Source organism: Dasypus novemcinctus, chromosome 31 (genome assembly GCF_030445035.2).
Source record: "Dasypus novemcinctus isolate mDasNov1 chromosome 31, mDasNov1.1.hap2, whole genome shotgun sequence".
Classification (NCBI taxonomy): domain Eukaryota; kingdom Metazoa; phylum Chordata; class Mammalia; order Cingulata; family Dasypodidae; genus Dasypus; species Dasypus novemcinctus.
The window spans coordinates 36,737,635-36,750,836 of NC_080703.1; the positions used below are offsets into that span (position 1 = coordinate 36,737,635).

At 39.0% G+C, this 13,202-nt stretch overlaps 1 protein-coding gene across 3 annotated transcripts in view; it reads left to right on the forward strand.

Moving 5' to 3' along the window:
- Window positions 1-11,981, forward strand: part of ZNF385D (zinc finger protein 385D) — a 994,621-nt gene extending 982,640 nt beyond the window's left edge. For 2 of the 3 annotated variants that reach the window (XM_004449034.4, XM_004449035.5), the window contains 3 exons: window positions 1,006-1,184; window positions 2,873-2,974; window positions 4,689-11,981. In XM_004449034.4, coding sequence (XP_004449091.2) covers window positions 1,006-1,184; window positions 2,873-2,974; window positions 4,689-4,922 — 515 coding nt within the window. In that variant the 3' untranslated portion in view covers window positions 4,923-11,981. The remainder of the gene's footprint in view (window positions 1-1,005; window positions 1,185-2,872; window positions 2,975-4,688) is intronic. The other variant, XM_004449036.4, reaches the window with a different exon arrangement.
- Window positions 11,982-13,202: the final 1,221 nt, after the last annotated feature.

Genomic DNA, 13,202 nt, shown 5'->3' on the forward strand with positions numbered 1-13,202 from the left:
TCAGTGGCTGTAGGAGGCTGGCCCCTGACTCAGAAGTTAACCATCTTTTTTTTTTAGGTTTGTAGAACCGAACAAAAATCTAATAAGTATAATTAAAAACTAGAAATTACTAAAAAAGTATTTTAAAAGTCAGCAGTAGAAAGGACAGGAATACTTTGCCAAAAAAAAACCCATATGACTAAGTGGGAAAAATAAAGGAAGATTGTCATCTCGAAGAAAAAGGAAATTGTGAAGGAAATCTGGAGAGAAAAATGCCATCGTGAAGTTTTATGTAACTTCAGATATTAAGAAAATATTGATGTTTGGGAAGTAGACTTCCATTAATTATGCATGACAGCCCAAAGATGTCGTTATTGGCTTATTACAAAGCAACCTTTATTCCTAGAGTAAATGCTCAGCTTATGATTTCATGCTCCTTTTCTTGGGGTACCTTTAAAATCACATGGCCAATCTGTGCAGCCTTTACTCTCTTAATATGGCTTTTCTTCAGCGTTGTGAAGATCTTTTCCTCTTCCGCTTTGAACCTAAAGCACACAGCCAAAAAACCTTGTTTGTATTCTGTTGAGAAAGTGGGTATTTAATTAGTGCCACTTCTGTGAACACACCGTGGTTAAGCTGATTACATTTGTTACACATCACCTCCAACTATCCTTTTAGCAACTAAATCACTCTTCCTCATCAGCTATCATTTATGTCTTATTAACAGCAAAGAGAACATAAGAAGTCACACCCATTTAATGTCACCTCAGGACTCTGGAGTTTAGCGACTAGATTGAGGGGCTTGTTGGTAATATGGGTTATGATAAAAAATAACGAGTCATTTAATAGTGACAAATGAGGTGGGTAGAGCACATTGTGACAGTCTGCTGCCCGGCGCGGAAATATCAGCTAGAATCCCCGGAAGCACTGGACTGAAACTGGGTTTCAGATTTTGTTGCTTTGTTTCTCGAAATCTAAGATGGCTCTCCTCTTTCTGCCTTCTTTTTCTCGACATACCCTCGGCAGGTACTAAGCACAAAACTATGCTCGAAGCCCGGAACGGAAGCGGGACCATCAAGGCATTTCCACGGGCAGGCGTGAAAGGAAAGGGACCTGTGAACAAGGGGAACACGGGCCTGCAGAACAAAACGTTTCACTGTGAGATCTGCGACGTGCACGTCAACTCGGAGACCCAGCTTAAGCAGGTGGGTGGCACGTGGTCCAGGGCTGAGGATCTGTGGGACCCCCTGAGCGGCCTGGGCTTCCTTTGTCCTTTCTTTGCACTCTTTCTCTCCCATCCATCCATCCATTCCTTCAACTTCTATTCACTGCCATTTTTTTTTTCATATATTTTTTTATTCAGTTTTAAAAGACACATAGAGCACACAAAATGTTACCTTATAAACAAGGTATCCTGTATGCCCCACTCCCCACAACCCCTAGGTTTCCCACATCAACAACTTCTTTCCTTAGTGTGGTTCATTCATTGCATTTGATGAACTCGTTTTGGAGCATTGCCGCTAAGCATGGATTACAGTTTACACTCTCTCCCAGTCCATTCAGTGGGTTATGGTGGAATATATAATGTCCTGCATCTGTCCCTGCAGTATCATTCAGGACAACTCCAAGTCCTGAAAATGCCCCCACATCACTTCTTCCCTCTCCCTGCCCTCAGCAACTCCCGTGGCCACTGTCTCCACATCAGTGATATAATTTCTTCCATTGCTAGAGTCACAATAAATCTATAGTAGAATATCAGAAAGTCCACTCTAGTCCATATTTTATTTCTCCATCCTGAGGACCCTGGGATGTTGATGTCCACTCCACCTCTTAATCGAGAGGGGGTTTAGATCCCACATGGCTGATGGCTGGGATTCTCCTGCTTGCAGTAGTGCACTCTCTCAGTTCCTCAATGTGATGGTTGTCCATCCTCACCACCTTGTTAGCTGACCTGGGTAATTCCAACGAGCTGGACAGTAGGTGCTGCAACTCCACTGAGGCTCAGGGCCCAACCCCTGGATAACTGCCATTATTTATTTATGCTTACTTTAGTCACCAAGAGAATACGAAATGAATATAATGGCTGCAGGACCTTTCAGAAATTGTCTGAAGTGAGTTTGTGCTATTCTTGTAAGCGAAGGGTGAGAAGAAAGGAGTATCGGATCTTGCCTCAACCACGCTCTCCACACAAAATGTTGGTTTTCTTTAAAGCTCCAATTGCAATGTTCCATTTTCACTCTTCTAGACATTTATATGCTACAACTAATTTTACACTGTGCTGCCCTTTGATGTACTTTATTACATGGTGCTTGCTGTACTTCTATATCCTGTGAAAGGGCGACTAATCATGTTGTATTGCATTCACCCTGAATAGCCTTCCACAGACATCAGTTAGACACTGAAATGAAGGCCCAGCCCTCATATCGTGTTCTTTTTTCTATGTCTGTGTATGATATTTTGCTGATTTTATGCACCTTAGTTATTTATCTTTAGGATTTAAGGGGTTGACATTTGGCTGTACAAATGTGAGGATAAATATTAGTATGGAAATAAATGCATGCATGCCTGGGCATCTTTGTTTATTTGCACACAAAAATTCCTTCAGACGTTCCTTTTTCTTTGTGCACTCTTCTAAAAAGATCTGTGCATTGACAAAGGGGAAATCCGGAATAAAGGAGGTCCTTCTATTTGTCAAAACTACAATAAAACACATAGCTTTAAAATATTTATCCTCCACCATCAGAATCTGAGGACAAAAGGGCATGCTCCTTGATTTGTGACTTTCTGAAACTTGCATGAAATAATTAAAATAGTTCCCCAGGTTAAAGCAATACTTGTGAGACTGTTTGTGGATAACTTCTTAAAAGCTGTTGTTTTGAATTGCTTTTCACAGCACATTAGCAGTAGAAGGCACAAAGATAGAGCTGCTGGGAAGCCCCCGAAACCTAAGTACAGCCCTTACAACAAACTTCAGAAGGGAGCCCATCCGCTGGGGGTGAGTGTCATTTTTGCTTCCAAAATGTAGTAGTCTTCGGCACCCCACAAATCCGTTAAAATTGGAGTTTTTTTTTTTTTGGCCAGTTGTGGAATAAATGTAATGTATCTAAGGGATGACATACAACTGATTTGAGAATCCAACCCCTACACCACCCGTGAGATGAGCGTTTTCATGGTCTTTGGGGTGTTTTGCCACCTTGTAGCTTCTGTCTTATCTGAGTTGGGTTCAGGCTTATCTCAGAACACAGGGAAGGCAGAAGAGCCAGACTCTCCTGGGTCAGATTATCGTCCCTTGACATCTGGTCTTGAGGTTAGTGGACATTTTGGGGGAGAGAAGGTAAGTGAAAAACAAGCTCTTACATCTTTTTGGGGTATTATTTGGGCCCTTAACCATTTTGGATTTTGAATAGCCCAGGCTCATGGGCATGGCTTATTTTATTTAATTATCCATCCGAGGATACTCTACAGCAAATTAGACCTGGAAAAATGCATCCTGGGAAATGCACTCCCCACTTCTCTCCAAACATGCCTTTTAGATGGATAAGCATGCTAGTGTGATGTCCTGGCCAGGAATTTTTGGTAGGACTTTAGGGAAATCTGTGACCCTTCTGATGCCATAAGCTAATATTAATGGGCTTTTGTGTTTTTTCTCGTTGAGGTGACCATCCCTGTCATCAGAAAAGCCCAGGGCCCAGTGAAGAGTTAAGCACTAATGGTATTTTATAATATGTGCTGAAATTGTACCTTTCAAATTCTGTTTTCTTCCAAATAAAAGTTACTAATAGTCAGTGCTATTATGTTCGCTGACACCTTAAAATATAGTTAAAGGAAAACGGCCGTCATCTATTATGAAACCTCAGTATGGGTTGACCCGGTTAATTTAATAGCATCACCCATTTTTATGCAAATGAAATCACTTTGCACATTTGAACAGAAGCAGTTTTAGCCGTGCTGGGGGAGCTGTGCAGACTGCTCAGGGTCCACCTTGAGTGCTTTCTGTGGTTAGGATAGGTGCAGCTTCCGACAATGGAGAGAATGGTCTTGAATAAACAGAATGGCCCAAACTGTGTCACTAGTAATGTCTAAAAACCTCCTTCTTAACTATCACTGTGTCACTCTCTCCCTAAATGGGAATGTTCTCTCTGTGAGAATGGCCTCCCTACTGATGCTGCCAGCAAGAGAAAGAACTTTGCAATAAGAGAAAGGAAGACATGTCACACTTTAGGGGAAATACGTTTCTTTAATTAATTGAAAGTGGAATTTTGTTATTTTATCTCTCTTGATTAGCATCCAACATAATTGGAAACAATATCCCCTATGCTAGTTCACACATTTGGGTGGTCTAAGAGCTACTGGCATCTCTCTCTCTTTAAAAAGATCGGTCCCTTGATAGTTAATGTGTTTTGGGGGATGGAGTTAAAATTTCTTGTTTTTTTCTCAAGATGAATGCTTTTCTCTGTAATGGTAAGTATGAACAGATAAATACAGTAAGGTTGCTGAGTACTCTTCTGGAGAACCTTTCAACACCCCAAGTCGGGTATCTTCCAGCTTTTCCAAAGGAAGGACATTCTCCACTTTCTATTTTCTCTAGTGTCATTTCACACAGGTGACTTCACCGCTATATTTTAAGAGCTGCCCATCCCTTTGGGTTCTGGGGACAGAATGCACAACTTGGGTAGTTCTTCTACTCTTTTTTTTTTTCTCCCTTCTAGGTAAAATTAGTGTTTTCAAAGGAACCGGCTAAGCCATTGGCTCCACGAATTCTACCCAACCCCCTGGCAGCTGCCGCTGCCGCCGCCGCTGTGGCCGTGAATTCCCCCTTCAGTCTTCGAACAGCCCCAGCAGCCACCCTGTTCCAGACCTCCGCGCTCCCTCCAGCGCTCCTGCGGCCGGCCCCGGGACCCATTCGGACCACCCACACCCCCGTGCTGTTTGCTCCTTACTGAACTCCAGATGGGAGTAATTGTACTGCAATAATTTTTCAAAAAACAAACAAAAAAACCCACAAAAACCAGAAACACAACAAACAAAAGAGAACTATGCAGTGTTTATTTATAGTTTAAAGTATATCTGAAGAGCCAGGACTTTTGATAGCGAATTGAAAAGATTATTAAAAAACTAAAAAGGCGGGGCGGGCTGGGAGGGGAGGGGGAGGAAATTTCTCCCAATTAAAGCATTCCTCTTGAACATTGATCGTTTTAGCAGTGATCTCCAACGTTGACTGTCGTGGTCTCTAGGACTGCCGCTGTGACCGTGCCTGTGGGCACCTGCTTCCCCCAGCATTGTCTTTCCTGCTTTTTGAACAACTATACATTGTCTAAGGGCATTAACTGGTTCCAGTGTACATACAATGATTTACTCTGTAGCTGAAAATAATACAAAAAAAAGTAACAAAAAAAAAGAACACACAAAAGCAACACTGTGAATAGTAGTACCCGTGCTGCTGCAATTTCTGGGTATTTATCCCAACAAAAGTAGATACAGTAGATGTCTTGTAAAACAATAGTGCTGTGTCTCGATCTATGCCACTAGATTTTAAAGAATTGCAAAAGGTAGAACAACAGCTATTTCATGCCAGTCAGCGGCCAAAACCTAAACACCAAATGGTGTGGAGGTCTCCCTGCTCCATGTGCCCCCCTCCCGTCCTGCTTGGAGACACCTTGAAGTTCAGAGCTGTAGAACAGGGCTAAGCTTAGAGGTGGGAGACGCGTCCATAGAGGTGATGTGTTGCAAAATTCTGACTTTGCACCCTGAAGGAGTATTGCTAGAAATAGGGGAGTGTTTTTAATGACTCTGTATCTGAAAATAAGGTAAACCCGTGCATGCCTCATGGGTGTCCAGAACGAAGTCAGCGCAACCGTTCTGTTCCGTGGTTTGATCATATCCCAGGATAACACAAAGGAAAGATATTTCATGTCAGCGCTTATCCAATAAAACAGAGAATATTGCCCCCTGCTCTATCCATTTTATATCATACCAGTGGGGTTGCCTCTTAAGCAAAGATGACTGCTTTGAGTAGGATAATAGAATCAAGCTCTTGCGGTAGGGTTTTTATTGATTTTTCAATTTCCTACTGACATGATATAAATAGCTGACATATATTTAAGTGTTAGTAACAGCAAGAAAAACGGAACACAAGTTCATTGCACACCCAGGATACAGAGTTATAAAAACGTAAAGGCGGTCCCTGGACTGTCGTCTCTAATGCTTTTGTGGACACTGTCAGGCTTCAGCATTCACCATAAGGCTGAAAGGAGTTATGTTTTATCTGTAAAACAAGATTTATCAGGGGTATATATAAATATATGTATATTGTATATATGTTAGAAAGATTAAGAGAATAACTTATAAAAAAAAGAAAATCTATATAAAATTATTATATAACCACCCAGTGTTACATGTTATCATTAAGTTGGTAACAGATGGCATACAAATAGCTGTGCCTTTAATTTGCGATAAAGGCTATCTGCTTTTCCCTGTAGACAGCTAAAATTGACCTATCAACATGATGGGGTTTGATGCAGCCAGTCTGTTGCATTAATAAGAACAAAGACACTCATACTTAGGACAGTGACAAACCATGTACAAATCAACCTTAAGTGATTTAGGTTTAGAGAAAAAAATATTTTTGAAAAGGTTTTGTAAAGACTATTTAAAAATATAGGGAAGGGCTGGGTGTGGCCCTCAAACTGCTCTTATTAAACTGTAGTAACCTTTTGAGAGGTTTAAAGGTTCGAGATAAAACCACGCTTTTGAGAGAGAGGTATTTAGCGTTTGTCATTTTATATTTAAGAAACTTCCACAGTGTGCTTGGTGCTCAGCGTAAACATGTGTTCTTCACCACCGTCTAGCTAGAGACATTGGTCATACACACCTGTCTTGAAAGCAGTTGGTTTTCAATATCTTTTTTTGAAAGAAAGAAAGAAAGAAAGAAAGAAAGAAAGAAAGAAAGAAAGAAAGAAAGAAAGAAAGGAAAGAAAGAAAGAAAGAAAGAAAGAAAGAAAGAAAGAAAGAAAGAAAGAAAGAAAGAAAGAAAGAAAGAAAGAAAGAAAGAAGGAAAGAAGGAAGGAAGGAAGGAAGGAAGGAAGGAAGGAAGGAAGGAAGGAAGGAAGGAAGGAAGGAAAGGAAGGAAGGAAGAAAGAGGAGAAAGTAGGAAAGAATGAAAGGAGGGAGGGAGAAAAAGGAGAGAAAGAGAAAGAAAGAAAGAAAGGAAAGAAAGAAAGAAAGAAAGAAAGGGAAAGAAAGAAAGAGAGAAAGAGAAAAAAGGAAAAAAAAAAAGAAAAATTCTATAGGTCTGGTAAAAAACATTCAAACCTTGACTCTCTAGTTAAACATGTTGGTAAGCATTAAAATTTGCTTTGGAAAATATCTGATGATTTTATATTTGCTGATATTTCTACAGTCTGGTCTTAGCAAGTGCTTCCTTTTTTAACATACAGCCCGTGCTCCTTCATTCAGGTGGGTAGTTGCTCATGAGTCTGAGTTTTGGTCTCTGTCTCTATCCCAGCCCTTTTGAACTTTAGTTTCTTTTGTTGTTGTTGTTGTTGTTCAGTCAAACATTTTGATTTTTCGCTCTAGTCAGCCTGAATCCCTGTCCAATGAGCTTTACACCTTATAAACCTCTCTTTCTGTTGGAGAACATCATGCTAATTGATGCAATAGCTCATTACAATGTGCTTTTTGCTGTTCTTACCCATTTTCACCAAAGTGAATGAACCCATCCACTAGAAGTCAGGGCTTGTGGGATAACAGAGTCCTGGATCACAAGGCGTTACTAATTTTAATGATATGCTGGGAACAAACAAATCAGCCATATATTCTCCATCAGCCATAATGAGAAAACTCAGAAATACCTGGATCCCTTCTGCCTCACTTCACTATGGAACCATTTTTGTTTAAATGGTCTCTCTTAAATTGGAGTTGTAAACATCAGTTGTCTTTTACTCACTACCTAATAAAGGATGAAGCCTAACCATAGAATTTATAGTGCATTCTCTGTGAATTGTTTCCACCCACTCCACATATTTCTCAACACCAGATCAACATCAATTACAGTTCGCCCTGCTGGAGAGCCAGGTCCTGTCCCTTAGGGAACTTTATTCATGAATAAAGATCAACAATTCAGATTGGTCAATAGTGGTGCTGTGAATACGCCCAAAGGGTGCTCTGACTTTATGGTTACATATCCCTTCCCATCCATCACCTATGGCAAAGAAAATGATAGAGAAAGCGCCTCTGATTTCATTTGAAACAAATATAAATGCATTGCAAGACCCAAATGCCTCTGGAAAAAGCATTGATGCACTTCATCCAACTCATCCAGACAAATGGGATACAGTTGTTGGAGAGGTACTGTATTTTCTGAGAAAACAGGTGATTACACATGACAAATTGCTCCTCTCACTAGTCCTAAACTTTGAAGAGTGGTTGTTTTATTCAGATAAGCAAATAAAATTGGCGTTTGGCAATTTTTATCACCACTACCTCATCCAAAAGGATTACAATCTTTAGGTTCTACTGGAGTTCTACTCATCTATTGCAATAATTCCATGACATTACCATCAGAGAAATAATTTGATTTTTTGAAAGATGTTACATATTTTTCCACCAAGGAACTATTTAGTTGCACATTTGGAAATTTAAAGAGCAAAAATCACAAAACACATGACTAAGTATTAAAATGCTATGAGTGAGGAGTGGACGTAGCTCAGTGGTTGAGCACCTGCTTCCCATGTACAAGGTCCCAGGTTCAACCTCCAGTACCACCTAAAAAGAGGAAGAAGGAAAATAAGATGAGTGACATTTTCAAAGGAGTATACTAGTCAAGGTCCATATTGGCTATGCATATGTAAGTTTCTAAGGCACAGAACCAATACATAATAAACATGGGCATTAAATTTCGCTTACTGTTACATTTTAAATTAATACCTTGGTCTCTATACCCATGAAATGTTTCAACTTTCCTGGAGAAATAATATCACAAAGCTAAAAGATGGCCCAAGTGGCTTAGAGCCCTCTACTTTCCAATCTCAAGTGATGTGAACTACTTTTCTGTACATACAACTGATGACATTAATATAAGTACTTGTTTATACACAGGAAAGCAGCATGAATGGGTAGGGAAAGAAATGGGCCTGAAAAAGTAAGAGACTATTGGAGACTTTGTGTCTGACCAGGAGGGAAAGATTTTAATAGTCAATTAATGCACTGTCATTCATTTCTTTATCACTGAAATGGGTGAGGGGGAGTGAAATGTTGAGCTGACTTATTACTTCACTGCTAAAGGTCCACTTCTCTTAGCCTTTCAGGAAATAAAACTTTTTTTTTAGTGAACCATGCAACTACTCAAATGCTTGCATATGTCCAGAAAAATGTGCATCTGCAGCAATCAGCATGTACAGTTTACCAGGCAACATTGAAGGAGTTGCGAATTCCTGTTAGAATTATGCTAAGTTCATGGAGAACATGTTTGCCTCTCGTGCACCATCTAGAACATCATAAACTGAACAAAACCAACCTTAATAAGAGCAATAGAAAACTGAAAGTGTGGGTGTGGGAGGGAGCCCCAGATATTTAAATATCTCCCTTTTGTTGTGCTTTCTCCAGTACAGGGGGGTTCCATCTAGTCTTCACTAATCTGCCTTGAGTTTGCAAGTGTTTTTTAGCTAATGGCCACCTTATTAAGCCCATTTTCTCTGCAGCCAGAGCTTGTCAGTTATGCCTCGCTGTCATTGTTAAAACAATAATTATTTGAACTGGATCTTGCAAAGAATGCATATTGAGTGCTGTAGTGTTGTTTTGTAAGAAGTGCTCACTTATTTCTGGAGCACTTCTTCTGGTCTTGGAGGGCATGCTTCAGCAAATAAAGAGGAGTGAAATGGAGCCTTTATATGATGGGTCTCCATCTCCTTCCTACTTGTTCTGGGAGTGATATTACAGCTTCCACTGAAGAATGGATGTGCTAACATATCTTCCTCATGTGGCCTTCACGGATGCCACATCCAGGAATGACTACAAAGCTTCCTAGAATGGTGAATGATGATTATAGGCAGGTGTCCACTGGGAGAATACCTCTAAGGGCTACTTGATTAGAAGACCATCCACGTCCTTAGGGGTCATAGAGTTTAAAGAGTTCCCTGCTTGGATCATCAGTGCTCAGGTGTGAATGGACCAAGAATTGCCTCCAATCTGTGGTGTCTTCTTTTCCTTCTTCTCAGTGATGGAAATCCATCCTTCCTAGATGACTGGGTTGACTTTAGAAACTGCTAAAATGCATTCAAAGTCAAATCTGATGGCTAATACATATGACTTTGGTGAGTATGTTAGAGTTAGGTCAAGTTTACTAAGACTTAGAGAATGGGGTCATGTTCTTTTCATGACTGACAGGTCAGCTCTAAAGATGAGCAAAGAAGTGTAACTGAACAGAAGTGATTATACAGTGATCAGGTCTAAGATTAATGCTTATCTTCATGTGTGTATATATATATATATATTTCATGTTCTAAACAAATTTATTGAAGTATAATTGGCACACAATCAAATGCGCATTTGTAAAGTGTGAAATTTGATGTTTTTTTATTGGTACACATTTTTGAAACAATCATCCCAGTCAAGATAATGTACACATCCATCACCCACAGAAGTTTTCTCCTGCCCTTTTTTATTAACTTAATTTCAACTTAAAAAAAATAATAACAGACATAAGGCAGCTTAACAAATTACAGAAACCTTGCCTTAAAAAATCCCCTTTAGGCGAATTTATCTTATCTAATCCTGAAAGCAAACTCCATTGTTTCTCCAGTGATCCAAAATATGAAAAAATGCATATATTTTGATGTACTTTAAAAATTGAATCTCAATAATTTTTATACCTATCAGCTCTTTTCAAAGTCATGGTGAAATATTTTTCAATGATTGGGTAGGTTTTACTTTGAGAAAAGAAGCTCTAATTTCACACTTGAGAATCTTAATTATTTTAGGGCACAGAAGGAATTTTGACAAGAAGATATAATGTCAATATACTATGTTCTTCAGCAAGATTATCATGCTAGCAGCTTGAGCTGGAGAGCACAATTGTATCATTTCATACAAGCATCAACTCAATATATCTGCAAATCCAGGTAGTGTGCAGGTCATGGTAGAGAGGACTAAAGAAAATTAGCAAAGAGAGAATCAGTTATTGGCACCGGATTGCATATTTTCCAGGAAAAAAAAAAATTCTTTTAAGTTTCTCAGCTATAGGATTGTGCATATCTGGTGAGACAAATCCACTGAGAAATGAAGACAGAGTTTGAAGCCATGGTGAGAGTGGATGGAATTTTATCAAGCAAAAATATAATGTTGTTTTTATTGGGAGATAAGCCAATTTAAAACACATTATTGTATAATTTCATTATAGGACACCAGGGCTAGGATAGGCTAATATTGAGTAAAGACACTCTACTTTGGGTCTACTGGTAATTGTGAACTAATATTATTAGCAATGGAAAAGAAGGTTTCCGAGGTCCTGGAGGGCTGAACTTCATTGAAATAGTCAAGACAAATTTTATGTGATGACCACTGGTTTTTAAATGGGTTGTGGAAAAAAGTGTGAAAGTGTTGGGTGTTTGGTAAAATTTTGTGAGCAAGGGAACTTGGCCGAAGAGTGGTCGCCACAGAGGAGTAAGGATACTACTGTTCCCAGTGAGGAAAATGGGCCAACTGGATATTTTGAGGATTCTTTTCTGGAAAAAAAACAGGAATACTGACTTCACAGAGCTGTATTTAAAAATCTGAATTTAGTAAAGCAAGTCAGTTGCCTCTCAAAATTGGTAGTAAAATCTAAGCCTTATCTCCATAAATTTCAATAAAGTTGTTTTTAAGTGCAACAGTCCTTCTGCCTACATATTGGAAATGAAACTGATTGGATGGCAAAGCAAAGACATATGTAGCTATATGAGAGACTTTATTTTGTCCTAAAACAACAATAGCTTGATGTGTTCTTTTTTCAAAAAAAAAACAACAAACATTTCTTTATGGCACACATGCAGCTTCACACTATAAACCTTGTTTTTCTTGGGAAATCTGTTAGTCTTTTTTTTTTAATTCCCTTTTTCCGTTGAATTCTGTGTCAGTTTCAACTAAGGAGATCTTAACTGTAGTCAGTCATTTCTGCTGGCAATATTTAATTTTCAGAAAGTTAACATTGATATTGAAATTGCCTCCTATGAATGATCAAAAGAAAATTAAGCATTAACCAGTGTGTAATGAAATATTCAGCTCCAGTGAAAATAGGCTGTGTGGCTATTTTAAGTGGTAATTCTTAACAATAGAACTACAAATAGAGCCCTAGCAAATTAATTGAGCGATGATCATGCCTGTTTACTGACACCAGCAAATTCAGGCGTCAGTATCAAGATTTAAAAATAACTTAGTCCACATGCATTTAATGACTACACATTGAAGGCAGTATTTGTTTTTCTCATTGGAAACTTTGGCATTAACACTCAAAAAATTGCATAACATTTTGAAATTAAAAGAAAAAAGAGACTGGTTTGTTCTACATTTCTATAACCTTGTAAAAAACAACTAAAGGGGGAAAATGCACATGACTTCCCCCTTACTATATACTCCCATGGCTTAGAAAATATCATAAGGGCTTTGTCAAATACCAACCTCTTGGCAATACATTCTATAAGGTTTTCCTTATAACAATAATACTTCCTATTTTAAAAGAGCCTTACCAGTAACATTGGAGAGAGGTACTGTAAAGATGTCTATCTTGATTTTATGAAAAGAGGGACGGAGAGAAGAAGGAAGGAAGGAAGAGAGGGAGGGAGGGAGGGAAAAAAGGAAAGAAGAGAAAGGAAGGCAGGAAGGCAGGAAGGTAAAGGAAACTGAAAATCAAAAAAAAAATTGATTTGGCTAAAGTCACACACAGTGGAACTCTGGTTCATCAGCCAGCAGTGGCAAGACTTCTGGGTGCAGATCCCACATGTTCCACCCTCAACTACACCTTTGGGAACATGACTTAAGCACCAGAAATCAAAACGCATAGAATGCAAATTTTCAGTCCATGTGTTTAGTAAATAACTTCGTTCTTTTTATCTTTCCAAATCACGCTAACTAACCTTCTTCAGGTGTTCTAGATGTCCCCAGATGGACTTGGACAGTTGGGATGAAATAGTTTGGTGTTATACATTTTGATAATTGAATGATACTTATATATGTTATTGTTGCTATAGTTT